We start from the raw sequence: 26,889 nt of genomic DNA, 5'->3' as shown, positions 1-26,889 counted from the left end.
TTAGATAGGCATTTGGAAGACCGGATTGATGCTCTTTATCCTATTCAAATTATTGAAAGGAGGTTCAGAATTTAAGGGTAAGGAGCCATCTTGAGTGTCATGCCAAATACCATTGGATTCATGTTAGTTCTACAATTTACAGTGGTGGTCATTATAATTAGGAAGAGGTTTAAAGACGCTTGCAGTATATTTGGCATAATTATAACACCTCTCTGGATGTTTTAATGATACATAGTGAGCTTATGAATTTCAAGAATGCTGTTCTGCTGAGTGTTGATGCAGTAGCTACTGCAGATAAAATACCCATGGCCTGAGATCAGTATTTCTGGTTTGGTCAAGCTTTTTTTTTTTTTTTTTTTTTTTTTTTTGGTTATTTTTTTGGAGACAGGGTTTCTCTGTGTAGTCCTGGCTGTCCTGGAACTCACTCTGTAGATCAGGCTGGCCTCGAACTCAGAAATCTGCCTGCCTCTGCCTCCCAAGTGCTGGGATTAAAGGCGTGCACCACCACTGCCTGGCCTTGGTCAAGCTTCAAGAATGGCACATACAGCTTGATCATGCTAGCCCTTTTTGTCCTGGGAATACTTTTATTCCTGTCCATTGTGTTAAACCTTATCTTTAACAACATCAACATGTTGGTGGCCAAAGTACATGGCTTGAACCTGAAAATGGACCCCCAGACAGAGTTATTAAACTAACAGGCTGGCAAGCCAAGGATGGGTAAAATTCTACACAGAGCCTTACCAACCTAAGACATAAGTGCATTGCTTGGATAATGCATTTTCCATGACAGGTAAGGAAGGCATTCTTGTTAGAATGACCTAAGATAGGCTCAGTCTTGTTAATGAAATAAAAAGTGGGGAGAGGCAGGGAGCCTTTGGGGCTGCTTGGCAAGAATCTGACATGGGCCAAAGATAAGGAAATGGGCTACTTGGCAGAAATAAGACATTGGCCAAGGACAAGGAAGTAGTTGTCAGGCAGGAATCTGACATTAGGCTAGAACAAAGAAGTAATTTCAGACAGGAATCTAAATTTTAGGCAAGAACAAGGAAGTAGGCTTCAGACATGAAAATGACTTTGGGCTAGGACAGGGAAGTAGGCTCAGATACTTTGGTCATCCTGATAAGCCCTTAGAAATAGTGATCTCAGGAGTGATCACAGGACTCTTTTTACTGCCTTGCTTTTTCTTTGACGATTTGTGTTGCTTGTTCTTTGACTATTTGTATCTATTGTATTGCTAGTTCCTCAATTTAGAACTGACCTTAATACATGCATGTAATTAAAATGGTATAAAAGCAAAAAGGAGAAGGGGAGATGGTATAGGGGGTTCTAGGGAAGGGAAATGGGGAAAGGTGATGACATCTGAAATGTAAATAAATAAAATACCCAATTAAAAAAAAAAGCCAAAAGCATGTGGCTGAAGGTGCCAGGTGCTGCTGCTTGCTGGGGCTGTTACCTGGTCTCCTTGTCCAGTTATATCTTCACTATATCAGCTTATCTGTCCTGGAACTCTCTTTGTAGACCAGGATGAACACAAACTAAAGCGAGCTGCCAGCCTCTGCTTCTGAGTGCTGGGATGAAAGGTGTGCACCATCACACCCAGACCTTTTCTTTAGTTAACTTCACTTTTCTGTACTTGTGTTTCACAGACTGGACGCTTAGCTGTGTGGGTGGGGTCTTGCTCTGAGGTTGTCTCTGCTTTTATCCCACTGAGCACCAGGCTTGTCTTGCATCTGTTTACACTTCCTGGTGCCCCCTTTCCCTCAAACCGTACACCTTGTATCTTCCCTTGCTCAGCTTGTTCCTCTCCATAAGCGTGGCCCGTGATAACCAAGCAACACAGGCAGTACAAGGCTGTCTGAAAAAATCTCTCTCCCAAAGTTGTTAATCTCAAACTCTTCAATTTAGCTGCACTTAGGCAGTATTTTTTGGACAAGGGCAAAAAGTAGCCACATTCTTCACCAAAATATCACCAGAACAATCTCTAGGCCACATACTAATATTCTTCTCCTCTGAAACCTCTTACTCTGCATCCCTATAGATTAAATCACCCTCAGCATCACACCTCTGTCTTAAGTGTTCCCTATAAGCAGGGCCCATTAAGCCCTGCTTAAAGTGTCAAGTCACGTTTCTAGTCTAATATTCTAAAGTGTTCCATATTCTTCCAGGTAAAAATATGGTCAGGCATATCATAGCCTGACCTCCCCTAGTACCAACTCCTGTCTTAGGGTTCCATTGCTGTGAAGAGACACCATGACCACAGCAACTCTTATAAAGGAAAACATGTAATTGGGGCTGGCTTACAGGTTCAGAGGTTTAATCCATTCTCTTCGTGGTAGAAAGCATAAGCAGATCTGGTGCTGGAGAAGTAGCCAGGAGTTCTACATCTGCACTAGCAGGCAGTAGAAAGAGGGACACTTGGCCTGGCTTGAACATCTGAAACATCAGAGCCCACCCCCAGAGACACACTTCTTCCAGCAAGGCCACACCCACTCCAACAAGGCCACACCTACTCCAACAAGGCCACACCTGCTCCAACAAAGCCACACCCACTCCAACAAGGCCACACCCACTCCAACAAGGCCACACCTACTCCAACAAGGCCACACCTGCTCCAACAAGGCCACACCTGCTCCAACAAGGCCACACCTATTCCAACAAGGCCACACCTACTCCAACAAGGCCACACCCACTCCAACAAGGTCACACCTGCTCCAACAAGGCCACACCTGCTCCCAACAAGGCCACACCTGCTCCAACAAGGCCACACCTGCTCCAACAAGGCCACACCTGCTCCAACAAAGCCACACCTTCTAATGGTGCATTTCCTATGAGTCTATTAAGGCCATTTTCATTCAAACCACCACACCCAAAAACTGACTACAAGAAGAATTTTTGGAAAATTGGGTAAGTTGGAAAAGTTATCCTCAAAAAACACTACTGAAAGATTGAAAAAAAATCCACAGAATGTGACAATGTATTTTGGCTACCTATAAAGAACCAACAGAATCATGGACCCTGGGGGATCTCAGAGAATGAACCACCAACCAAAGAATATACACAGACCAGACCTAGGTCTCCCTGCATATGTGTAACAGATGTGTGGCTTGGTCTTCATGTGGGTCCCAAACAGCTGGAACAGGGGCTGTCCCAAAAGCTGTAGCTTGTCTGTGGGATATGTTCTTCTAGCTGGGCTGCCTTGTCTGGCCTCAGTGGGCTAGGATGCATCTAGCCCCATAGATACTTGATGTGCCAGGGTCGGGGGATACCCAGGAGGTTCTCAATGCCTCATAAGAGAAGAAGGGGCATGGTAGAAGGATTGTGGAAGGGGTAACTGGGAGGTGGGCAGTGATTGGGATATAAAGTAAATAAGTAAAAAAAAAACAACTACATTTCATAAGCCAATTATTGCTACTGCCCCCAGTATCTACAACAGTTCGTTCAAAGAGTGGTTCCCATTTCCTGGAGATTAAATGAAGAGCTGCCCAAACGTAACTCAATAGCTGCAAGCCATCCACAAATCCAAAGATGATCCGTGAGTTCTTTCTTACCTTTCTGGTTCTGAAAGCTAGAGGTAATACACACGTGGGGCTTTCCAGGGTGCTGTGCACACACTGTCCTTACAAACCTGTGATTTGTTGTCTGCACCCACTACTCTGGTTTCTTCTCCTCATTCCCCAAGAGAAAATCCTTGGTTGGCTGGGGGACATTACATTTTTAAAACTGGAAATATTTAACTTCAATTTAAATAAATGTTTGAATAAAATATATTATACCATGGTTTCCATATCACCAAAATTTAATTATTTGTATACTTATGAACTTAAGTCTTAAACTTCTTACTTATATGTATAGACGTGAGGAGGGTTTTTAATTGCAGGTTCCCATGGAAGCCAGAAGAGAAGCTTGGACCCCTGGATCTGGAATTACAGATGGTTATGAGCTGCCTGATATAGGTGTTAGAAACTACACTCTGAGTCCTCTGAGAGAGCAGTAAGTGTTTCTTATTCTCTGCATCATCTCTCCAGCCTTTAACTTGGTCTTTTAAATCAGGTATAGCATTAAGTAATTTCTGTAAGTGATAAGCCACTGCCCTTGCTATGATTTGTGTATTATTCGGAGTATTTAGGGAAAGTATTAGAAATAATTAGATCCATATTTCTCATAACAATACTACGTTCAAGAAAGCTGTGCCAGATATCATAGGTCACACCTTTAGTCCCAGCACTCAGAAGGGAGAGTCAGGAACAACCCTGTGAGTTTGAGGCCAGCCTGGTCTTCATTGCAAATTCCATCCAAGCCAGAGCTACACAGTGAGACCCTGCCTCAAAATGGAAAAAAAAGACGAGTTGTCTCACAGTGATTTTAATGGAATTTATTAAAAATGATATTCTACATAAATGTGTATAAAATATTTGGGGGGGAGCAGTTTGTGAAGATCCAAATAAATTCTTTAAAAGCAATTTAATTGTTAAAAACCAGTTTAGAAGACTCAATGTGTTAATGTGGGCTTTCCACTTTTCAAACATGCTTCCAGAGCCAGCACACTCACCTCTGGGGCTTTCCAAGCAGAAGTTTTAAGTCTCTTAATCTTATTTGAAAATAGAAGAGGGCAATGCTGGAGACGTGCCAGGGGTGGCCTTGGTATTTCTGAAGTGCCACAGTGAAAAGTACCTTCTCTCACCAGTCAGTTCCTTTTCACAGAATCAGTCTCTTCCAGCTCTCTCAACCACTGCTCTTTCCAGAAAACCCATCCCCACATCCAAGATAGCACAGGCTAGACAACTCAATAGAACTTTACCCACCCTTGTGGCGGCCCTCTACTCTCTTCCTGTTGTAACGTCTACTAACCAAGTCTACCTTATTGTCATTTAAAAATGCAAAAGCAGCCATGTGTGGTGGGCGGGTCACTTCAACCCCAGCATCTGGTTGTGAATGGCAGGCGTGTGTTGACGGCCGCTGTTCACTACAGATAAGACCCCATCTAAGGGATGGCAGAGCCAGACATGGTAGCACATACTTTTTTTTCCCTTCGGAGTAAGATAGGAGAGAAGGAGGGGAGGTGTAAGAGACCACTGAGGAGACTGAGAGGGAGCACTTCTCCTGTCTTCACATTGGATGTGTGAGTGCTGGCTCCGAGAAGACCCGCTCTGAAGGAACACCGAGGCCCCAACTCATCAGTCTCAAACAGAAGGGAGCATCACCTCCCAGCGCACCTCAGAGATGGGTTACTAGTGGGAAAGAAAGGGGCACAAAAGGGTTACCTTTTTTGTAACTTTCTATTAAAAAACACTTACTTTTTTAAAAAGTGCCTTTCTCTTTTATATCTGGGTTATACATCTGTGTACAGGCTGGCCTTGGCCATTGTGGGAAGAGGAGAGATGTCAGCAGGAGTCTCCCCTCGTTACCCCATCTCTGACCTCACACCTAGTGAGAGATTTTTACTCTAAGCTAAGCAAACGATGAGTCACTCCTTCAGACCTCAGCTCTCTCTAGGTCCTGGGCCCTAACGACATGGAAACCCCGAGTCTCGTGATAAAGTACAGTTCCTTGAACTCTGGGTGTTAGGGTAGGGGAGGAACAGGTGTCTGTCTTTTGTTGTCTTTTCTTGTGTTTAAGCACATAGGTGCAGGAACAGGAAACAGGAGCTTAAGAGGTGGTGGTGCACATCTTTAATCCCTGCACTCAAGAGGCAGAGGCAATCAGATCCCTGCCATCTAGAAGTCGGACGCTTTTACACATTGAATTCAGAGCTGGCCAGGATGACATTATGAGACTATGTCTAAAAACACACATTGCAAGGGCTGGAGAGATGGCTCAGCAGTTCAGAGGGCTTACTGGTCTTGCAGAGGAACCCATGTTAAGCAGCTAACAACCACCTATAACCCCAGTTCCCAGGGATCTATCTCTGGTCCCACCCTGTGGGCTATATTAACACTTGCACACATGTGTTACATAAAAAACTTAGCACGCATATACATATACCTATAAATAAGATTTTAAAATGTTTTTAAAAATTATAAGAGAACTTTCCCCTCAGTAAAAATTCAGTTGGTTCCTGACTTAGAATAGTCAGGAGAATAAACTCCACTTCTCCAGCTCTGCCATGGCTCGAAAATAATAGCGTCCATCAAAAGCACTCTGAGAACGTTGGATCCTCCTCCAACTCCTCAGCGGGCACAGTGTTTTCTCCTCTCACACGGCTGAGCAGTACTGGAACTCTGGCTCCCACTCAGCTGGGAGCGAGAAGGGGAACGGCCAGCAGTCTGCAGTGTCCTGTGTTCAGACCTATGGCATGTGGCCTGGATTATTTCAACCTGTGGGTTCGTCTTCATGTAACCATGTCATTCGTCAAGGAGCATCTGCACTTTTAAAACATCAAAAATAAAATGATAACTTTCTCTTTTCCCCACTGTGCAACTTGGCTGATATTAAAATTTCACTGCCTAATGAGGCAGTTCTGTCGTTTGTTGCCCAGAGACTGTAGACAAGTTCTGAGCCTCTCTGTGCCTCAGTGGGAGCTGTAGAGCGAGCGCCTCTCCAGGCTGCGGTGGGGGATGAACGGACATGTGCTTCAGCGCTTGCTGTTCACCTCCTAGACATGCTCTTCCCCGCTGCAAGGAAAACCTGGTTTGTGCGGTTGTTTGCAAACACGAGAAATTGAGCGGTAAGTCGCTTCTCTTATTTACGATGTGAAAATCTTTTCAACAAACATGTAAGGTTTTTAAATATTACAAACCACGAAAGACATAGTATTGCCAAACCTTTCTCTACTGAAACCCACATTTCTTTCTTTGTGTGGTTTCATCAGAATGCTGAAATAAACAGTTCTGTGCAGTCCCTCTGTGTTGATATGCTAAATTCTTAGACATGAACTTGGCTCTCCGAATGGTTTTTAACTTTTTAAGACAACACACACAGATTAGTTTCCAGAAAACATAAGAGCAACTAGGCAGTGAACCAGTCAGTCTGTACAGCAGAGAATTTAAATATTTCGAGGACATAGAAGGATCTCTGGGGTTCCCTGGCCAGCCAGACGAGCAGAAATGGTGAGGTCTATGTTTGGTGAAAGATCCTGTATCAAGATGGAGAAGTAATTAAGGAAGACAGTCGACGTTGACCTCAGGCCTCCAACACACACATGAACACAACATGCACACGTGCACGCGCCTGAGCAGGCACACATGTGCCCGAGCGCGCGCACGTAAACAAGGATATGTATGAAATAGGCTAATGGGTGGGGGGTGGGGGGCAAAATGGAATCTTTAAAAGTAACCCAAAGGATTGTTTTTCAACCTTTTGGAAAAAGTTTTGTTTTCCTTTTGGAAAGGGTTTTATAACCTGAAAGTTTTCACATTCTTGTCTTCTGTTTTAAAATGATATCATTTTAAATAAAAAAAAATTTATTGCAGTTATTATTTAACACAAAATTTGTATTGCTATGCATAAAATAAAGTACTGTTTTCAAAGTTGTTTTAAAGCAACACAAAAGTAGTCAAGAATAAAAATTGAATAAAGATGGAAAAAATCGGAAAGGTAGTAGACTTCCTTTCTCCGTATATGATTATATCTCCGTATAAATGTGCCTGCTACAATAGGAAGGCAGAAACGTGAGAGGCGCTCTAAGCTCCCACTGAGGCACAGAAGGCTCAGAACTTGTCTACAGTCTCTGGGCAACAAACGGCAGAACTGCCTCATTAGGCAGTGAATTTTTAATATCAGCCAAGTTGCACAGTGGGGAAAAGAGAAAGTTATGACTTTGTTTATAAAGTGAAATGTCACTTTAAACAGGCTTACATGTGAAAGAATCAGATATATTACTTAAATAGCATTCATAAGAAAAGTGACCTGGCTACTATAAATGTAAAGTAGACCAGAATGTGAAATTTTATCTTGGGTCAAGAAGGGCATGTCGTAATGATAAAAGGTCAATTTACCAAAAAGACATAATTCTAAATTGCTATGACTCTAGGGAGTTTCAAGGATGTGAAAAACTGACAAAATTGAAAGGAATAACAGACAAATCCAGTCTTCCTTGTTAAAAAAAGTCCACAGTTTCCCAGAAGTAGACGGGGAATCATTAAGATGACGGGCAGAAAGCTGGCAGAGACGATTCTGGCACTCAAGGAATTGAAAACACTGTGTTTCTGTTGACTGGAGACAGGGCTCTTCCTCTTACTGTTACTACACAGAGGCAAGGCTATACCATTGTGTGACCAACGCTGATCTGAAATTTGGAAAAAGACAAACCCAGAAGCTAGTAATGAGAAGCCACTAATACGACAGGATCGCTCATTCCTGACTTTAAACTAGTTCTATATTAGACGAGGTGACCTAGTGGTTCAGGCAAAGGGCTTCGTTGAGCATGGTGACAAGTGTCTACCTGGAAAGCTTGCTATGAGTGTGACAGAGGGGGTGAAGGGCAAAGGCAGGTGCGGTGACTCGGAGAAGAGCCAAGAGGAAGCGGTTGTTGGAGACAGCCAGAATTAGGGGAAGTACAGGGCTGGGTAAAGGGGGTTTGGGGGAGCCGTGGACACTATATTGTGTAGATTCTTTAGCTATAGTCAAGGAAACCCCAACAGGGGTGCTCCTTCTGCAGGCAGGGTCCGGCAGGGGCGACAAGGCAGGGTCCATTGAAGGCAAAGGGCAACCTTGATAGGGCTGTCTAATCGCCTGCCCGCAGGTGCTGCACCCCGAGAGCTCAGCGCCTGGGGACACCCGGACGGGGCCCCGCGCGGGTCTGAAGCACTCGTGGAATGCCGAAGCCATCTGCGCCCTGGGCCACGGCAGCCCACGCTCGGGCTCCCCCTGGCGGAGCCGGGCGGCGGCGCGGGGGACGGTGCCGGGCGGAGCCGGGCACACGGGGCGGGACGAGGCGGGCGGAGGGCGGCGGCGACCGCGGGTCCACAGAGGCCGCGCGCCCAGCCCGCCCGCACCGCGCCATGGCCCCGCGCGCCCGGCGGCGCCGCCAGCTGCCCGAGCTGCTGCTGGCCCTCTGCGTGCTGCTCGTCCCGCTGCAGGTAAGGACCCGCACCGCCAGCGCCCGCCGTCCACCAGGGTCGAGGTCCCCTGGCATAAGCACCAGCTGGAACTCGGGGGTTCGGGAGATGGAGACCCCAGCTGGTGCGTGGAGCTAAGGGACGGTGACTGGGAGGGTGCTGGGGTTTGAAAGGCTGAGGTTTGCAGAACTCGGATCCCCAGACACGGGATCTGTGGAGCACGGAGCTCTGGTGCTACCTTAGTTCTCCGGATGCACCTAGTAGGCTTTTTCCATCTGTAGCTAATGCGGACCTATGTGACGCTCAGCGAGATTTTTTATGCACAGACCCTGTTAGTGATCCCTTCCTAAGACCTGCTACCCTGGGGGTGCGATTTCAATCCGCGTGGGTCCCTGGGAGAGCAGGGTCCTTGAGTTGCTCTTCACGCCTTCCCTTATCTAAGTTTTCTCTCCGTCTCCCCCACTGCGAAGGTGGAGAGAGGAGTAGGAGGGGTGTACTGGATGTGCAGTCAGATAGTATTTGGAAGTTTCTTCGGCCGAGCTGACAGTCCTTTCCTTTTCATGTGTTCCTTTTTTCCTCCCTCCTCCCCGCAAACAGCTCGTGGACGGGCAGGGATTGCTTCGTGCTTAGAAACCTTTGACCATGTTAGGATGAAATATGTCTTTGCAATGGCAGAAACTAGGGTAGTGATGCGCCTCGAGCTATTATTGATGCCAAGAACAAGCCTTGCAATCCTTGCCTCCACCTGGGATGGGCCTGGGCCCAGCGGTGATGGACATAAGATGTTTCTGGAATGCACAGTGCTTGGGGACCAGGGCCTTTCTGACTGCTCTTCAGGCACCATCAGCAGCCTAGAGGAGGAGGCAAAAAGTCAGAGTGGAGAATTCCCTCCATGCAGCCAAATGTCCACGCAGGAAGAGCTCCCAGACCCCTGAACCCCGCGTTAGGGTCCGTCTTCCACTCCTAGTAGGAGCCTCTAGTGCTTGATAAAGAGCTTGGGTCCCAGTTGCTGGTCTGCTGGCAACTGAGCGGATCTCACTGCAGCTCCTGGGAGTGATTTCTTTCCCACCGGTATTCAGTGTGGAAGCCATCCCAAGCGCGAAGAGGCCAAATGTTCCCTTCTGTTCTGTGCACTGAGCTGTTCGGTGGAGGGAAGCCTGCTAAACAACATGCGCACTCGGGGGTTCCTCTGAGGGAAGGGAAAATGTCAGTGAGGTTTCTTGGCTCAGCACTTTTAGATTTCCCCTTCTCCTGTTAAACAGTTTAGGCGTCCGTGAATGTCACTGCCCTGGGAGACCTAGCTGTGTTTGGGGTAGGGAGAGAAGAGGAAGGCAGCTTAGCTGACATAGGACAGAAATAGTGTAAATGTGTTCGAGATTGGAGCTGAGCAGTAAAGGGATTCATTCTACTTCATTCCCGGCAGAACTTAGAGTGGCTGAGAGAGGACAAGGCGCAAGGGTCGAACCCAATCGATCATTTGAAGCACTTCAAATGTTCAACAGGTGGGACAGGGAGCTACCTTTCTTTAAACTAAAAAACTGGGTCTCTCTAGTCAGTAGCTAGCTACCTCGGAAAAACCTGCATGACCACACAGCAAGAAGGGGAAAAAAGTACAAGCATTTGATTCTAATAACAGACTAGCATAGCGTTTGCAACCAGCTGGCAGCTCTCCTACGTCTGTGTGCATGTATGTGCTGCTGCGTGTGTTCTTGGCTGTGTTGGGTGTGCGTGGGACCGGGAGCTGGTCCGTGAAGACCAGCATTTCACCACTGAGCTACACCCCCAGTCTCCTCTTACGATTTTCTCGTCTCAGGACGACAAGTGTGCGTGCTCTGTGGGCCTTATTATACTATCTTATTTAGTGAACAGTAACCCGAAACAGTGGCTGCGTGTTCGGCATAGTCACAGATTGTAAGTCGTATCTTTGATCAGCAGTCGATTGAGCTGTGTGCAGTGACTGACTGACTGACTGTACGTGGCTTAAGTCGATCTCTTAGATCATCTGTCTCTACCTTCTACTTCCCTTCTGCCTTTCTTTAAGACATTTTAATTATACGCATTTTGCATTTGTAACAAGAAAATATATATATATACATATATATGTATATATATTTGTAACAAGAAAATATATATATATACATATATATATGTATATATATATATATTTGTGAGGTGTGGGCTAGAGAGCAGACTCACTGCTGTTCTTGCCTCTGGGGTGTCACCTCCTTGGAGGTCGAGTGACCATTTCACATGCAAGTAGCAATGAAAACAATTTTATGGGTTCGGGGGTGGGGTAACCAGAACACAGGAACTACATTAAAGAGCTGAGCCACCCTTCCACCTTGTGGGTCTGAGGATGAAGTTCCCTTCAGCAAGCTTAGTGGTAGGTGTGTTTGCCTGATAAGCTATTTCGCCACCCAGTAAGTTTATTGCTCCCCGGTAAGCTTACTGGGGATATGTGCTACTAAAATGCAAATTTTTCAGAGGACGCTACAACACTGAATACTCACTCTGAGCATTCGTTATACGCAGACTTCTGCATCGACCATTTCCTGAGTGCTCTCGGGTGCCTTGTTTGTGTCCAGGCTCACCAGTGGAAGTCCATGTTCTCTTATATCCGTCCTCCCATATTTGCAACTGAATTTGTTTTCAGAGCTAATGAAAGTAAGCTCTTAAAAACTTTGAGTCTTGTGTTGGTAGTTTGGCTGTTTATTCAGTTGCACAGTTGTCCCTGAGATAACTATTCGAGCACACACCGGGCTACCTAAGGCCTTGGGGTGGATTCCCTCTGGCCATTCACAGAGTGTAAAACATGCTACGAAGAAACAGGGCCCAGGCATAATTGGATCTACCCAGGTTATAGTCTAAAGGCAAAGACAATGGGAGAAACTGTAATAATGGCCATAGAGAAGTGTGTGACAAGAAAAGCACATTGGAAGAGGAGGAGAAGGAGGAGGAAGAAAAGGAAGAGAAGGAAGAGGAAGAAGAGGAGGGGGGAGAAGACGTGCTTTGGGAGGAAGAGTTTTCTCAACTCTTTGAAGGATGGGAAATCAAGCTTCACAGAAGAAGTGATCCAAGAGGTGGGTCAGGAAGAAAGCTTTCTAGGTCAAGGGGATGGTGTGTGTGGTTTAGACATAAAGGGATCTTGCCAATGAGAAACCACCAGTGTTTATGACCTTACAGATTAGCACAAGGCCCTGAATTCAGGAAACACACCAAACAGATGAGGCACTAAACCTTTACAGTTTTGAGATAACTCAGGCACAGCCCTTATTGAGGTGGTAAGGCAGACTATAAAAAAGGAGACTCTGGAAAAGCCTATAGGGACCCTTACAAGGAAATCCCCTAGGGCGTGGCTGTTTGTGCGCTGGGCCACACTGCCTCATTTTAGTTGGGAGACCTGGGTATGGATTAGCTTTTTGTTTGAGAGCATGGTCACACAATTATGAGCTTTCAGATGTTGGGTTGCTAGGACTTAAGATGCCTCTCCTCTTGCTTCCTGTGGCCTCCTGGACTGTGATAGAAGCATTCCATCAGGTCCCTGTGTCCATCAGGGACCATGAGCTTGCTTTCTCTTTATCTACCCTGCAGTTGTTCCTACACCAGGAAAATGATAACAACGGAGTCTCTGAAGGTCAATAAATCACTGTTTTATGAGGCCCTGGAAAGGGGAGTTCCAGACTCAGCTCTCTCTAGAGAAGGCTGTTTTGAGAAGGTGCAGAGTGAACTTTATCTGCTGTGGAAGTATCAGGAAAAAAGTCCCTCGTTGAATTTTCTTATTTTTGGAGTGCAAAGGGGGAAAGTGAGCAATTTTCCCACCTCAGATGTTTGACAGATTCTAGGGATGCCTGTGCTTTTTCCCTGTGACATGAGTCTAGCATGCCCTGATAGCCCTTGTCCAGCTATTTCATGCTTGGCATCTCCACCTGACCCCACAAGGTTTGGTGGCTTCTCTTCTGCTTCCTGCAGCTTCCTGTTCTTCACCTTAGAGGGCATCTCGCTACCTATAAGTCCTTAGCTCTACCAGTGTGTGTCCCTGACTAAGGGACGGGCTTCTAACCTGGGCAGTTTTCCTTCTGCAGCTGCATTCTTGCCCGAGTTTACTGTAGGCTACCCTCTGGGTACTTGAGCTAGAAAGACAGCTTAAGTTCAGCACATACTGAACTTAAGTTCTGCCCACAAACACTGAGGCTAGAGGAACCAGGAAGGAGCTGTGGGCTTCTGCCAACAGGCTTGGTCCCTCCGAAGTTGGTCAGGTGCTTTGAAGTTGGAAGTCCTGTGGGTGTTTTCTGTCCTGATTCTGAGAGATGAGTGAGGTGTGTTTCCTGCCAGTGTTCCCTTCCAGTCCCTATCCCCACCCCTCACCCCCACCCCCATCCCTCACCTCTACCCTTCCAGACCTCTCACTCCCAATGCTCCCAGTCTGCTTCCGTCACCAGAGGGCTGGCTGATATTCCATTCTCATGGCAGTATGTTCCCAATCTGTCTGAGAAGCCACCCAAAGAACCCACAGTCAGCATGTGGAAGCACATTCTCCTCAGCTGCCTGATGACAACTTTATATCTGCTCTCGTTCCGTTGGCTGCTGTCACCCTTCAGATGTTGATTACTGGAGGCTGCCACACGGGCATTCAGCTGCCACTAGGGAGGGGGAAGTGTGTTAAATGCATGCATTTAGTAGAGCAAGATCAACACCTCCTACCACTTAGACACTGTAAGAAGCTAAAAGAAACAGACTGAAGGACGAAGCCTCCTTAGGAGACCAGAGTTGAAGTCATGTGAAGACAGTGGGACATTTTCAGTGTGGATGGAGCGTCCCAACCGGAAGTGGTTGCAAGGGAAGCGAGGTGGTCAGGAACCACAGGAGGTTCATTGGTGTGTTTTCTGGAACTCTAGAGGCCAGCACTCCTGGATTCAAGGCTGTTAGGCAGGGAGAGAAGGCATGAGACAACCCTCAAGGCAAGCAGAACCTTTAAGTGCAAGCAGAATGGTTTAGATGTAATCTTGCTACTTGTGATCTGGAGAGAGACCTGACCAGATTTGGGTGTGAAGGGGAGGGGTAGCCAGGGCTGGTGTGGGCCAGCAAAGAGGCCTCTGGCTTGGTTCAAGGAAGAGCTAGAGAAAGCTCAAATCGGGTCAGGGCAATGGAGAGAGAGGAGCGTAGGGGCGATTTTACAGCTTCTAGCTCTGCCTGAGGTGCAGGTGGCAAAAGATGCTCTCGGACTTATTAAGACAGCGTGCAAGCAGCAGGGCAGAGGCTAGGCAAACAGCATGCCACTTGGATCCCATCTTTCACAACTTAGAAGTAATTGGTTCAAACCAAAGTGTTTTCAGGTTCATATGAAATTGGACTTTCCTTAAAAAAAAAAAAAAAAAGGTGACATTTAAAGTGTTGAATTGTAGCGTACACAACCTAGAACTGAGGCTCCCCAATAAATATCTATAGACCCCCAAACTAGCTGGGGGCATATGTGTGTTCTAGAATCTACAGAGCCATTTCCTGCCCTAGGGGTGTCTTAGGATGAGACAGGCAGGATGAAGGTCCCACTGTGAAAAGAAGAGACAGAGATAGGCAGTCAGTGATCTCCCGAGGGCACAGCATCCTAACAGGTGTGACATGACCCCTGTCTCCCCACCAGCCCCAAAGTCATCACCTGCCTCCTGAACATTGTTGGGCAATGATGTTTATATTGGACCAGGACTTCTCCCTTGTGTGGTCCTTTTCCTGCCGTGTTACTGTTGCTTTCCTCTCTGCCTGGCACCTCCCAGATTCCACTAAGAAAAAACTCCTAAGCCAGCAGGTGACAGGGAAGTCCTTGGCAAGCTTCAGGAAAACTGACAAAAAGAAAAAAAAGAAGAAGAAAGAAAAAAAGAAAAACAAACAAACAAACAAAAACCCCTTTCAGTTCACCAGAGAAATGAAGCTAAATCCATTTCCCACTCACGGTGTCAGGAGCAGAAGGACCACTTCCTTGAGCTGGCAGAAATCTGAAGACTTTCCATTTAAAAATGAGGAAGAAAAACTCTAGCTTTTGGTGAATGTGCCGCCTAGGCTGAGCAAACAGGGAAATGGGGTGTGGCCTTGCCTAGCGTCTGCAAGCCTGGCAGGCTTTTGTCTGTCTCCCAAGTGGGAAGTGGACCACTTCCGTATAGTTTTAATTACATCTCTTATTTTACTTTACTTAGTTTTTCTTCTCATGAGATGCATATGTACACAGTATATGCACACATGTATGTGCACACGTGTGTGTACACATGCAGGCCAGAGGAGGACATTGAATGTTCTGTTCTATCAGTCTCTGCCTTATTCTTCTGAAACAGAGTTTCTCACTTACCCTAGAGTGGGGCTGGCAGCCAGAAAACCCAGTCAATCCTTCATTTTTCAGCTCCATGAAACCATGTTCATGGTTCTGGAGGAATAGACATGTGAGGCCCTGCCGGACTTTATTGCTTGGTGCTGGGCTCTGAACCCAGCTCCCAGTGCTTATGCGGCAAACACTGACCCGCTGAGCCATCTCCCCAGACCCTCTCTTACTCCTTCGAGCTAACTAAGTTGGGTAGTTACCCAACTTGAAAGTGCTTATAACACAGCAGTTGCCAACCCAGGCCCCTTAGCTTCTCTTTTTATCAGACCCAGTTAGATAAGCAGGGTACCAGCTCCAGCTCCAGTGTTTTGTTCGGAAAGCTTGGTGGAGTTATTTCTATCTGCCCTCACCACCCTGGGCAGTGTTTAAACATTCCCACCTCTGGGAACTTCCACAGAGCACATTGAGCTCCAACAAGTCTCCATTGACCCTGTCTCCCCCAGATGTGTTCTCTAATGGATCAGTGTCTTCTTTTTTTCAATACTTTGATTGTTCAAGTTGTTCACTCATGACTTCCCTACCCCCAGGTTGGCTCCTGAACCCCTAGGTGAGCTTGTTTGTCCCTTTCGAGGCAGTTGGCATTCATTTAACACTTCCTGGCAAAAACTCAAGCTCCTCAGGATATTACAGAAAGTGCTGGAGTCGGGGCAGCAGTTTCTGACATCCCAAAGCTCAAGACCACCTCCACCCCATTCTTCCTGTCTCAGATACACCAGGAGCATAGAGAAAGATGGCTTTGCCATAAAGATTTGGGAGTTTGGTGTTTGACTACTGTAATTTGGTTTCTGTAACTGTGATAGAACAGCTTGACCACGAGCATCTTATGAGCATCTTGGGGATAAAATCCATCCCATCCCAGCCATGGACAGTCACTGCGGGAAGAAGTCAAGGCAGAAACCATGGAGGACTACTGCGTACTGGCTCTCTAGCTGTGGCTTGCTCAGCCTGCTTTCATATACAACCCAGGACCACCTCCCCAGAAGTGGCATCATCCACAGTGAGCTTTATCAAGAAAATGTTCCCACAGACATACCCACAGGCCGATCTGATGGAGCCGAGTCCTCACTGAGGTATTCCAGGCTGACTCTAGTTTGGGTGAAGTTGACAAGAACTTGCCATCACATTGACCCAGTCCTCAAGCACAGATTCTGGGGAAGAACAGGGAAGGGGTGGAGGAGAGCATATCTGAGAAAAACATTGTCCAGTCTGGTTTCTGATGGTCTGGCCAAAGAGAGGACCTGGATTCCATAGGATCTGGACCATGGAGGAAGAACTGTAGGTCTGAGATCTAGCAGGCTGTACACATCAGGCGGCAGGATTCTCCAACTGCGGTGTTTGGCCCCAGTAACCATCCCTACTCGGAAACATCACATCTAAGTCAGAAGCTAGAGGGTACATCCTAGGCCCCTCATTACAGTCTTCCAGCAATCCTGATCAAAGTAGAGAGCTGCTGAGTGGGCTTCATGAAAATGTTTGTGCTGAGTGACATATTAACAGGATGTGACGACTGAACTAGTTGAAAACACTTGCCACTTGTTGACCCCTCTTGGGTGTCACACATGTGCTAGCTTTACCTGTCTCACCCATTCCACTAGCCAGGAAGATTCAGAAGCTAAGACATACACACTCACCTGTGGTTACACACCTGGCAAGGGGCGGAGGCTGACCCCCTTCCAGGCGTGTGCTCTGGTGGCCATGAGCTGAACCTCTCAGGTGAGCACCTTGTTGCATCCTCTGTGGTAAGACAGAGGGCACAGAGAGAAGCTTAATGGAGTCAATTCGGGACAGAGACAAGCTCCTAGAGGACCTAAGTTCTAATCCCCTGTACCAAAGGAGGGTGTGCTTGCTTGTTTCGTAATCCAACTACTGAGACGGCAGAGCTAGGAGGACCTGGGTGCTGGCTAGCCATCCAGTCTAGCCAGCCAGTGATCTTCAGGACCAGTGAGGGACCCTGTCTCAAAACCTTCGGGTGGAAGCTGCAGAGATGCCTCATGATTGCAAGTGCTTCCAGAACAATCACGCAGACTTGAGTTTAGTTCCCAGCACCCACATTAACAAGCCAGGCATCTCAGGCACACCTCTGACCCCAGAGACATTGCTGGGACTTGCTGCCTTCCAGCCTGACCGAGAACATGTTAGTCGAGAAATTGGGAAAGTCCTACCACAAAGGAATAGGTAAGGAGTGATAGAAGAGGTCCCAAGTAGCCATCTTCTGGCCTCTGTGCGTGCAACAGATATGTGTACCCACACTCACACTCACACTCACACTCACACTCACATGCCCTAGCATGGTAACATATATACACAAATAATCTGAAGATTAAAGGTAGAAAGTAATTAAGAAAGACATCAGATGTTGACTCCTGGCTTCTATGTGCACCTGTGTACACACTCACACACACACACACACACACACACACACACACACACACACGAATGGCTGGACAGAAATTAGCTTATTTATGTTCTGGAAGATTCATTTCTTGGGTCTACGTTCTTTAGCAGAGGATGTGTTTTTTGAGGAATTTTTGCAAGTGTTGATGAGCAGAAATGAAAATGCCCCCTTTAAAGCCACAAGAGATAAGGTACCCATAGTGCCTTCAACACAGGCTCTGCGTGCCAGTTGATCCCTGACTCAGAAGGAAAAGAAGTGTGACTCACAGAATCCATCCTGCTACTTCCTCAGGCACAGGCACCCCTGATTCCTCTCTGCCCCTCAACACCAGAAGCAAACTGTGCTAAGCCATGATGAGTCCGCCCTGCTGCCACCCCCAACACAGGCCACATTCCTGTCACACTCACAGACTAAGACACCTGCAGTGACACTGTGTACTGGCCCTACTGCCCCCAATTCACACACACACACACACACACACACACACACACACACACACATTACCCACTGCCACTGCCTGCTAAACTTGGGGTTAGATCTGAGACCTCACGTAGCCTTCTGTCAGGGGGGAAATGTCTGGGCTCACGAGCTTTTGGAGGAAGTTAAATTACATTTCCCAAGGTTCTTTGTGCTTTAGACTTAACTTATAGTCACAATGAGTCGGAGTACACCTTCTGAGATCATTCCCCTCCATTGACAACTTGACTGGATTTAGAGTTTCCAGGCCTGTTACTGGACACTTGCATGAGAGAAGTTGTGGAGAGAACCAGAGGGTGGACACTCCCTAACGTGGGCAGCATGGTCTATACTTGGAGGCCACCGTCACCAGCTCTGACTCCCAGCCCGTGAGATGGATTAACTGCCATGTCCCACCAAAGCTTTCCCAGCCTCAAAGGCCTTCTGAACTGTGAAGGAAAATGAATTGTTTTTCCCTTGCGTTGTCCTGTCAGATGTTTTGTTCAGAACAATGATTCAAAGAGAACTAACATATCTCCTTTGACCCGGGGCTCTATGTTGATGTCTGTGCATGGAGTACACTGTCTTCCATCACTGACATTCTTAGCTCCTTGAAAGGCATCCTCAGGGTAGTGGGAGAGGAATATGGAGAGAACACATATGGAGGCTGGTAGCGAATGCTCTGGGTCTCTCTCGGTCCCTCAATTCTCTGGGTGCAGGCTGACACCCATGAGGGTGACACGGGTGTTATGAAGTGACTTGAAATTGACAAGCCAGCCTCTGATGGTGAAAGGCGAGATGCAGGCAGAACAATCAAGTTCACTGTGGCTGTATCTGGACTTGAACACAACTTTACCTCAAAACTCACCCCATTAAGTTCTAATGGTCAAACACTTTGAAAAGGAAAAGATAAGACTACAAAAACATTGCCCTCTTCTCAACAGCCAGGTTTTACCTGTGAGAATCCTGATGACCGAGATACTGGGACCTAATCTATCTGTAAAAATTACAAACGGCCAAAGCTCCAGAACACTTAGCTGAAGGCTTGACTGTACAGAGCTGTCCTCATGGGTGAGGGAGGGCAGAACAGAAGACCCGGCTTCTCTGTACTAAGAGTTAGTGTGTGGACCAGGTCATAGACTGAGCCAGGGGCTGGCTCTCTATTTCCTGAACCATCTGACAGGCCAGAAGCTGTGTAGTGTGTTAGACAGCTCTGTGAGCTGTCACCACTACAGAAGAGGCTTCAGGCCCTGGAAGAGATTGCTAAACTGAACTTCACAGGATTTTTTCCCCAGGGCATCTATGATTTTGCCCCAAATTAATGAGTGTTTTCCAAGTTCATCAATGTGGGATGTGAAGTTGACTCAGAGTGGGTAGGACACAGTTAGGGTTTCTCTAAGGGGAAGGTATGAGCTCACAGTGAGCCTTTGCAGAGTATTCACTAATGGGCTAGTTGAGCATTGTCCAGTCCAGGAATTACAAACCATCTAAGCAGGTTGCTGGGTCTCCCTTGTGAAGATGCAAAAGCGTAAGGAAATCTGTCTTTAGTATAGTGCCCAGCACACAGTAGGTCTTTAATAAGGGCCGATTCGTTTAGTCCTGTTCAATATAAAGAGTGCCTGCATCCAGTGAGGATAGAAATTGCCCAGCATCTATTACATCCAATGTTCTGAACCTGCGGGTAGCGGCCACTTTGGGAAGTCAGACGACCCTTTTCACAGGGGTCACATATCAGGTATGTACATTATGATTTATAGCAGTAGGAAAATCAGACTTTTGAAGTAGCAACAAAAGTTACTTTATGGTTGGGGACACTAGCACATGGGAAACTATATTAAAGGGTCTCAGCATTGGGAATGTTGAGAATCAGTGTATTTCATGTGCACTTTGTCTCTTATTTCAACAGACATGTACATACCCAGATTCCAGGGGCTTGTGGCGGTCAGGAGTGGCCCAGTGAGAATACTCTGGGCATATCTTACTGGCTTCTTTGGAAACAGAGTGCTGAAGGCATGGTCCAAGTACATTGCCAGGAGGTAAACAATTGAAAAGCAATTGTAAAATATCAAAGAAACTAGAGTAGGGGAAACCCCAGTGGGTAAGACCACCAGCCGGCCCAGTAGGTAACCCCAGTGGGTAAGGCCACCCGGCCAGCCCGGTAGGTGAAGGAGAACAGAGTTAAGCAAAATGATCAAGATGAGGGATTTCACATCTCAGTTTAGAAGCCGACATGGCTCTGGAAGTTTGAGAAAGACCATACAGTTGCTGGGAAAAATGTAGACGTCAGAGGCCAAACTGTGTTCTAGATCAAGAATTCTGGGCCAGGCTGCTAAGAGGAAGTACAAGGAATGACTTAAGGCAGGGCTGAGCACGTGTGCAAGGCCATGGGAGTCTGGAGAGGCTAGCCTTCAGCTCGGTCTTTGATGTCACCCTAACCTGGCATTCAGATCATCCGTTGAGGAGCATGGAGTCTCAGGTCTCCTCCAACTCTGGATCAGAATCTGCAGCTTCATGTGTCGCTACCCACGTCCGACCAGCGGAATAAGGCAACGGCAACCATGTTTTTCAAGCGGTTTATTCAGCTATCCCTGTACAGCGAGCTTCTTCTCTCTCCTCTCTTCTTTTTTCTCCCCAACTCCCGCAGCCCCTTATAAGCATTGCCTTGATCCTATCAGCAGCTGCCACGAAGTCACTGCTAATTGGCCACTCTCAATGATTCTAGGTGGGGTGATCGGGTAACCACACCTCTCAGCGCATACAACTCCATATATGGAGCTGTCTTTTCTCTCAAGCAATGCCTGTGCCAAGCGCCACCTTGTAATGGCGAGAGCGGAGCCGCTTCCCACATTCATGGTTTTCATGTAACCAGACACAAATTGGAGGGGCTATGAATTTCACCCTGAGGCCAGGAGCAGCAGCAGAGGACGAAGTGAGACAGTCCCTTTCTTGGCCCCTTTAAGTACCCATGACTGTGACCACGGATGCACCCCTAGAATGGAAGAAAGGCCTAGAGCATCCTGAGTGTCAGTGGGCCACTGAGCCCCCAGAAGCCAGGCAGGGAAGCCATTGATTTTTTTTTACCACATAGGAAAAGTTTTCATCTCAAATAAAACATTAAAGAAAGCAATCCGACTGGCAAAGGAGAGCAAGGGTCAGCTCTCACACTGGGAGGATAAAACAGCCTTCATGGACCTCTGGGAAGCATGTCGAGCGAAGCACAGGTCCAAGCTCCTGCTCACTGTGTTCCGGAAACAACCTTCTTTGAACTGTCTTCCAGGTATCCCACAGCTGAGAACGTTGTATTCCTCATCTCTCCGAAAGACGGAGAAGATTGAAAGTTTTGAACTTTGAGCATTCTTCTTTTTTCTTTCGGGCCATTTATTTTATTTTCAAAGAGCAGAGATACTAAAAACATAGTATAGAATGTAAGAACGAAGGCTGAGCAAAATACACAGACCTTTGATGAGGGCCTGCCAGTCTTTTTCTTTAGAGAAGTGCCTCTGCAGTCAGAGTGGTCCAGGGCAACAATGCTGGTGGGTCCAATAAAAACCAGCTTTCAAAGGAATGCGCAGAGCCAATAGGGTAGCGAAATGGTGACTGTGAGTCTTGACTACTTTTCTACTGCTGTGATAAAATACCACAACCAAGACAATTTATAAAGGAAAGCATCTAATTGAGGGCTTGTTTACAGGTTCAGAGGGTGAGTCCATGGCCATCACTGTGTGGAGCATGGCAGCGGGTACACAGGTATGGTGCTGGAGAAGTAGCTGAGAGCTTACATGATGAAGATAACTGTGAGGCATTGAGAGAGAGCCAAATGGAATAGGGTGGGCTTTTAAAATCTCAAAGCCCACCCCATTGACACACCTCCTCCAATAAGGCCACACCTCCTAATGCTTCCTGAACAGTTCCACCAACTGGGAACCAAGTTCAAACATATGAGCCTGTGGGACCTGTTCTCATTAGAACTACAGTATCATGTTAAGACTTTTGGTAAGTTATATTAACTCTTTGTAAGGATTTATTTTTCAAATTCAAACGTGACCTTTATCAGGTTTTTTTTTTTTCTGCACATGATATATTTTTATAAAAACATTTTGGCAAAAATAGTTGAGCTAGCCAATTTTGTGTTTATGTGTATTTTGTCATGATTAGCAGTTATGATATAAAATTTTGTGGTGATTTGTCTTAGTCTATTTTGTGTTGCTCCAAGGAAATGATTGAGTCTGGGAACCTTATATGGAAAAAGATTTACTTGGTTCATGGTTCTGGTACCTAGAGAGTCTAGCTAGCGTGACAAGTGCCCTCCCTGGCTGTATCCTAGCACTGTGGACGACATCTCATAGTCAGGGGGTGCTCAAAAGCAGTGAAGTTCAAGTGTGTTCAGATGAGGCCCAACAGCAGGAGAGGAAGCGAGAGACCCAGAAGAGGTCAGGCTTTGCTTTTGTAACAACTGTCTGTTTTGAGAACCAATCTGTTCCCATAAGACCCAAACCACATAGGGAACCAGTGTCAGCATCTTCACAAAGGCTGCAGTGACTCGCCCTCTTCCCACAAGAAAGTTATATTGGAGAATTAAGCCTCAAATGAGTTTGGTAAGAACCAATCACCTTCAAACCAGAACATGAAGAAAGGCTGTGATTCCTGCCTGGTAAAGAAAATGACATGGCATGCCTGTGATATGCAGAGTGATGGCAACAGCTAATGTGTTCTAAAAGCAAAGACATACATTCTTGATATGGAGTCACTGAAGAGAGGCCAGGGAAGGCCTCTGGTGAAGGTGCAGCCTTGGTTACAATTGGAGACCCCAGGAGATGCCAGGACCACTGGTGTCTGCTCAGAGGTTAGTAGAGTCGAGCTGAGCCTGACTCAAGCTGTGTGTGCAGCCATTGGGAGCATCTGCCCGGGGAAGGCCAGACGATTATGAGTGAGTTCCAGATGTTGGAATCTGGATTTATACTATTGTTTTACTTAAGCCTGATTGTTTTTATGCCTCTTTTTTCCATTTTGGAATATTAAACTATGTATTTTATTATTTTTTTTAAGGAGCCCCCAACTGAGAGACATTAAATTCTTAAAGAGGGAGACATTAGAGATTTTAAAACGTTGAATTTTTTAAAGACTGCGGGACTTTTAGAGTTGTCCTGTATTTTATATTATGACCTCAACATGAAGTCTTATGTATGGTTTAACAGTGATGAGTATGTGTGTCAAGCTGACAAAGGGTGGATTGTGCTGGTTGGTTTTATTGTCAAACTTAAACAACCTGGATTCACCTGGGATAGAGAATCTGTGGTTGTGTCTGTGCAAGATTGTCTTGATGGGTGATTGATGCCACTGTGGGTGGCACAATCTCTAAGCAGATGATCCTGGGCTACACTGAAAACTGAGCTGAGCATCAGTTTGGGAGTGAACTGGAGAACAAGGCAACAAGCAGCATTCTTCTATGGTCTCTGCCGCCATGTTTCTGCTTTGAGTTCCTCCCTTTCTTGATGATGGGCTGTGTCCTTAGGAGTTACAAGCTGAAGTAAACCCCTCCCTCTTCCAAGTTGCTTTTGGTCATGGTGCTTATAGCGACAGAAAGCAAAACTAGAACAACACACATATGACTATAATAAAACAATAGCAGAAAGTAACAAATCAAATCGTTGAAGATCCGGGGGAGCTGGAACCCTTTGCTGGTGTGATGTAAAGTGGGCACGCTTCAGAAGAAAGCTAAGCCTAGAATCATGTGATTCATGATCTGTGATGATGTGACTTCTAGCTACACTCCCAAAAGGTTGAAAACACACCCAACTATACATATGTGCCATTATTCTTCAAAGCATTGCTAACTGTAGCCAAGAGGTAGAAAAGACCCAAACATATATCACCAGGTGGGTGAGTGAGGAGAATGTGGCATACCCATACTGTAGAATATTATCCAGTCATATAAATGAGATTGCACACATGATACAATGTAACAAGCCTTGACAGTATACTAAGTGACACAAGCCAGACACCTAAGAACAAACATTGTGTGTTTCCATGTCTGTAGAAGACGTTGTGAGGCAGGTGGAAGAGGATGAGGAAGCAGAACTTTACGGTCATAGTGGTTCTCTCTGGGACGATGAAAATGTTCTGGAAAAAGCCAGTCTATTGTTGGACACTGTTGGAATTATAAGTGGCAATGACTGTGCACTTCAAATGCTTAAAATGGCAATGGGAAATTTTATTTCACCATGGTTAACTCTTTAAAAACCTCTTTATTTGCATTTACTTTATTTCTATGCCATAAGCCTAAGCTATCCTAAGTCTCTAGGATGTCTAGAGACATTCTTCTGTGCAACCTCCCCTAACGGCTTAGGAACATTTTGCTCCTTTTCAGTGAGGAGCATCTCAATATAGCAGGGGAACTCATGCATGGGCTAATCTGGCCGTGAACTCTGGAAGTTCACTGATACATCTTAGGGGTTTGTTTGCATTCAGTGACTGGAGATTCCTTGTCCAAACCTTTCAGTTCAGCATAATTCTCTGTATTCTAAGCATGGGCAGCATTCTTTTGGGGCTACCAACCCTGTGTCTGTCCCACTGTTTGGCCTGGCTGCACCTACCTACCCTACCATTTTATCACCCAAATGGCACACATCACTTTCTAATGTCTCGTCTTGCAGATACTTGGTGGCTTTTCGGGTATCTGCCCTTGATGGTCTGGGCAGATTCATGGACATTCTTAAAAGTGAACATGGAGATTTGAACCTCTCAGTTTGCTTGATTTTGTCGAGATTTTTAGGTCAAGAGAGCGGTGAACCACCTTCAGCGAGCAACTCAGGCTGCTTCATAAAACGCACTCTCCTGTAAATTAAGGTGTTTAGAACACCGACGGAAAGACAAGCACAAGAGTCAGCTCCTGCATTTCATAATGGAACATGGTCATCACTGCTGGAATACTTGTTCTAGCCAACCTTTGCTCTCCAGTTCTCTCTCTCGGAGATCAGGATCCTAATTCTTTAGTTGTCCAGAAGGACAACTATCAACTTGTCACCTGTTGTGTCTTAGCAGCCTTTATGATGTGATTCAAGAAGTTTTTTTAAAGAGAGAGAGAGAGAGAGAGAGAGAGAGAGAGAGAGAGAGAGAGTCTCCCTGTCCCACATATTGCTTTTGCTGCCCATCCCTAGAAGGCCAAGTATCCTGTGCATTCTCCTCAGTCCAGGCTCAGCCCTGCATCTGTTCTCCCTCAGCATCTGTTCCCCCCCCCCCCCCCGCCCCCGGCTTCTGGCACATACCTATCCAGGGAAGGTTTGGACTCCAATCAGCCGTGCCTGGACCATGCTTTTTTTCTCCTTCCCTCACATCCTGGGCACTCGTTGGAGCTTAGTGGATCTCTCCAGTACTTGGCTGTGACTCCACTGGTTTTCCTTCCTGCCCTTGTGCCTGTGTCTACCTAGTAATAAAGCTTTGTGAGAGCAGAGACTGGCCTGCCTGTCATTTAGTCACAATTTTAGCCAATACTGGGAGCTCAGCACAGGTGCCTTTGGCCATGTGATGGTAACAGATTATAAAAGAGAAGGCAATCTCTTGTTGACTAGGTCAAACTCAGACATGAAAAACAAAATTAAATTTAAAAAACAAAGCAACAACAACAAAATGGCCTTTTCTTATTACTTGTTGAGAGAATACATAAACGATTGCCCAACGCCTCTACTGGAATAGTCTGTATGTGGGGAGAATCAGTCTTTGTAATTGTCAATGCCACCAGTAGGAGCTGCGCAGCCGGGACAGCTGGGATGGAAGGCCTCCAAGCCGAAGTCTTGAAGGTCAGCCCTGGACACACATTCTTCAAAGGCACTCTGGCTAAATAATTTAGGGTCGGGGTAATTACACGGATTGTGAGGGTCATGATCACCTTCAAAATCTCAAGCAAACTAAATTTATCTTTTCACACTGTACTTAACACAAACACTTGAGCCGCACACTTGAGTAGGAGATTTTCATTCAAGAGCTGTGAGTCAAAACATATTTATTTGAAACGGATTATGATTTGGACACTCAGGGAGTGGTTGAACCCTCTATATTCTGGGGGCTTTTGGTACCGTGGATAGAAGCCAGAGCTTTGCTGTGCTGGGCGGGCACCCTCTTACCACTGTGGTACATCCCCAGCCCTCCCTCCCTCTCTTTCTGAATCTACTTCTTTTGTGGCTTCTCTCTTATACCAGACTGGAACAACCTGGGGCTCCAATTTCCCAGAAGGTTCTATGACTTGGTGGCCTCACTTGGTGGTGGGGTGAACACTGGGAACCCTCCGGTGACCTCCAAAAGCTTCCTAGCTTTCACTGAGTTAGGTCGAGGGCATGGTCTCCATGGGCATCTCTTCGGTGCTTTCCAGAAGTGTGAGACACAGTTTTTGTTTATACAAAAGAAAAGTGAGTCTTCTATTTTCTCCACATCTGTAAGACTGAGAAATTGACTTAAAAAGTTTACTTAAAGTGAGACCGTCTAGCCAGGGATCTGGTCATAACTTGATCAATCTTTAACAAGCAAGAGTCCAGAACAGATAGAAGTAAGCAACAGCAGCGGCTTTATCAGCAGATGTACTGGGTAGACTCCGCCCACACCAGGTTACTCACACAACTGACCGACACAACCCCAGACACAAAACAACAGAAGTGACTCCAGCCACTCGTGGGGATCTCAGAGAC

At 46.3% G+C, this 26,889-nt stretch overlaps 1 protein-coding gene across 1 annotated transcript in view; it reads left to right on the top strand.

Moving 5' to 3' along the window:
* The first annotated feature begins 8,738 nt into the window (after positions 1-8,738).
* The window catches only part of Tnfrsf11a (TNF receptor superfamily member 11a), a 57,873-nt gene continuing 39,722 nt past the window's right edge, over positions 8,739-26,889 (top strand). The window contains exon 1 of the mRNA XM_034512871.2: positions 8,739-9,017. Coding sequence (XP_034368762.2) covers positions 8,754-9,017 — 264 coding nt within the window. The 5' untranslated portion in view covers positions 8,739-8,753. The remainder of the gene's footprint in view (positions 9,018-26,889) is intronic.

The sequence above is a fragment of the Arvicanthis niloticus genome, chromosome 10, assembly GCF_011762505.2.
Source record: "Arvicanthis niloticus isolate mArvNil1 chromosome 10, mArvNil1.pat.X, whole genome shotgun sequence".
In the NCBI taxonomy this organism is placed as follows: Eukaryota; Metazoa; Chordata; class Mammalia; order Rodentia; family Muridae; genus Arvicanthis; species Arvicanthis niloticus.
The sequence above is the reverse complement of the archived record's forward strand: the minus strand, read 5'-3'. Positions and strand labels throughout refer to the sequence as shown.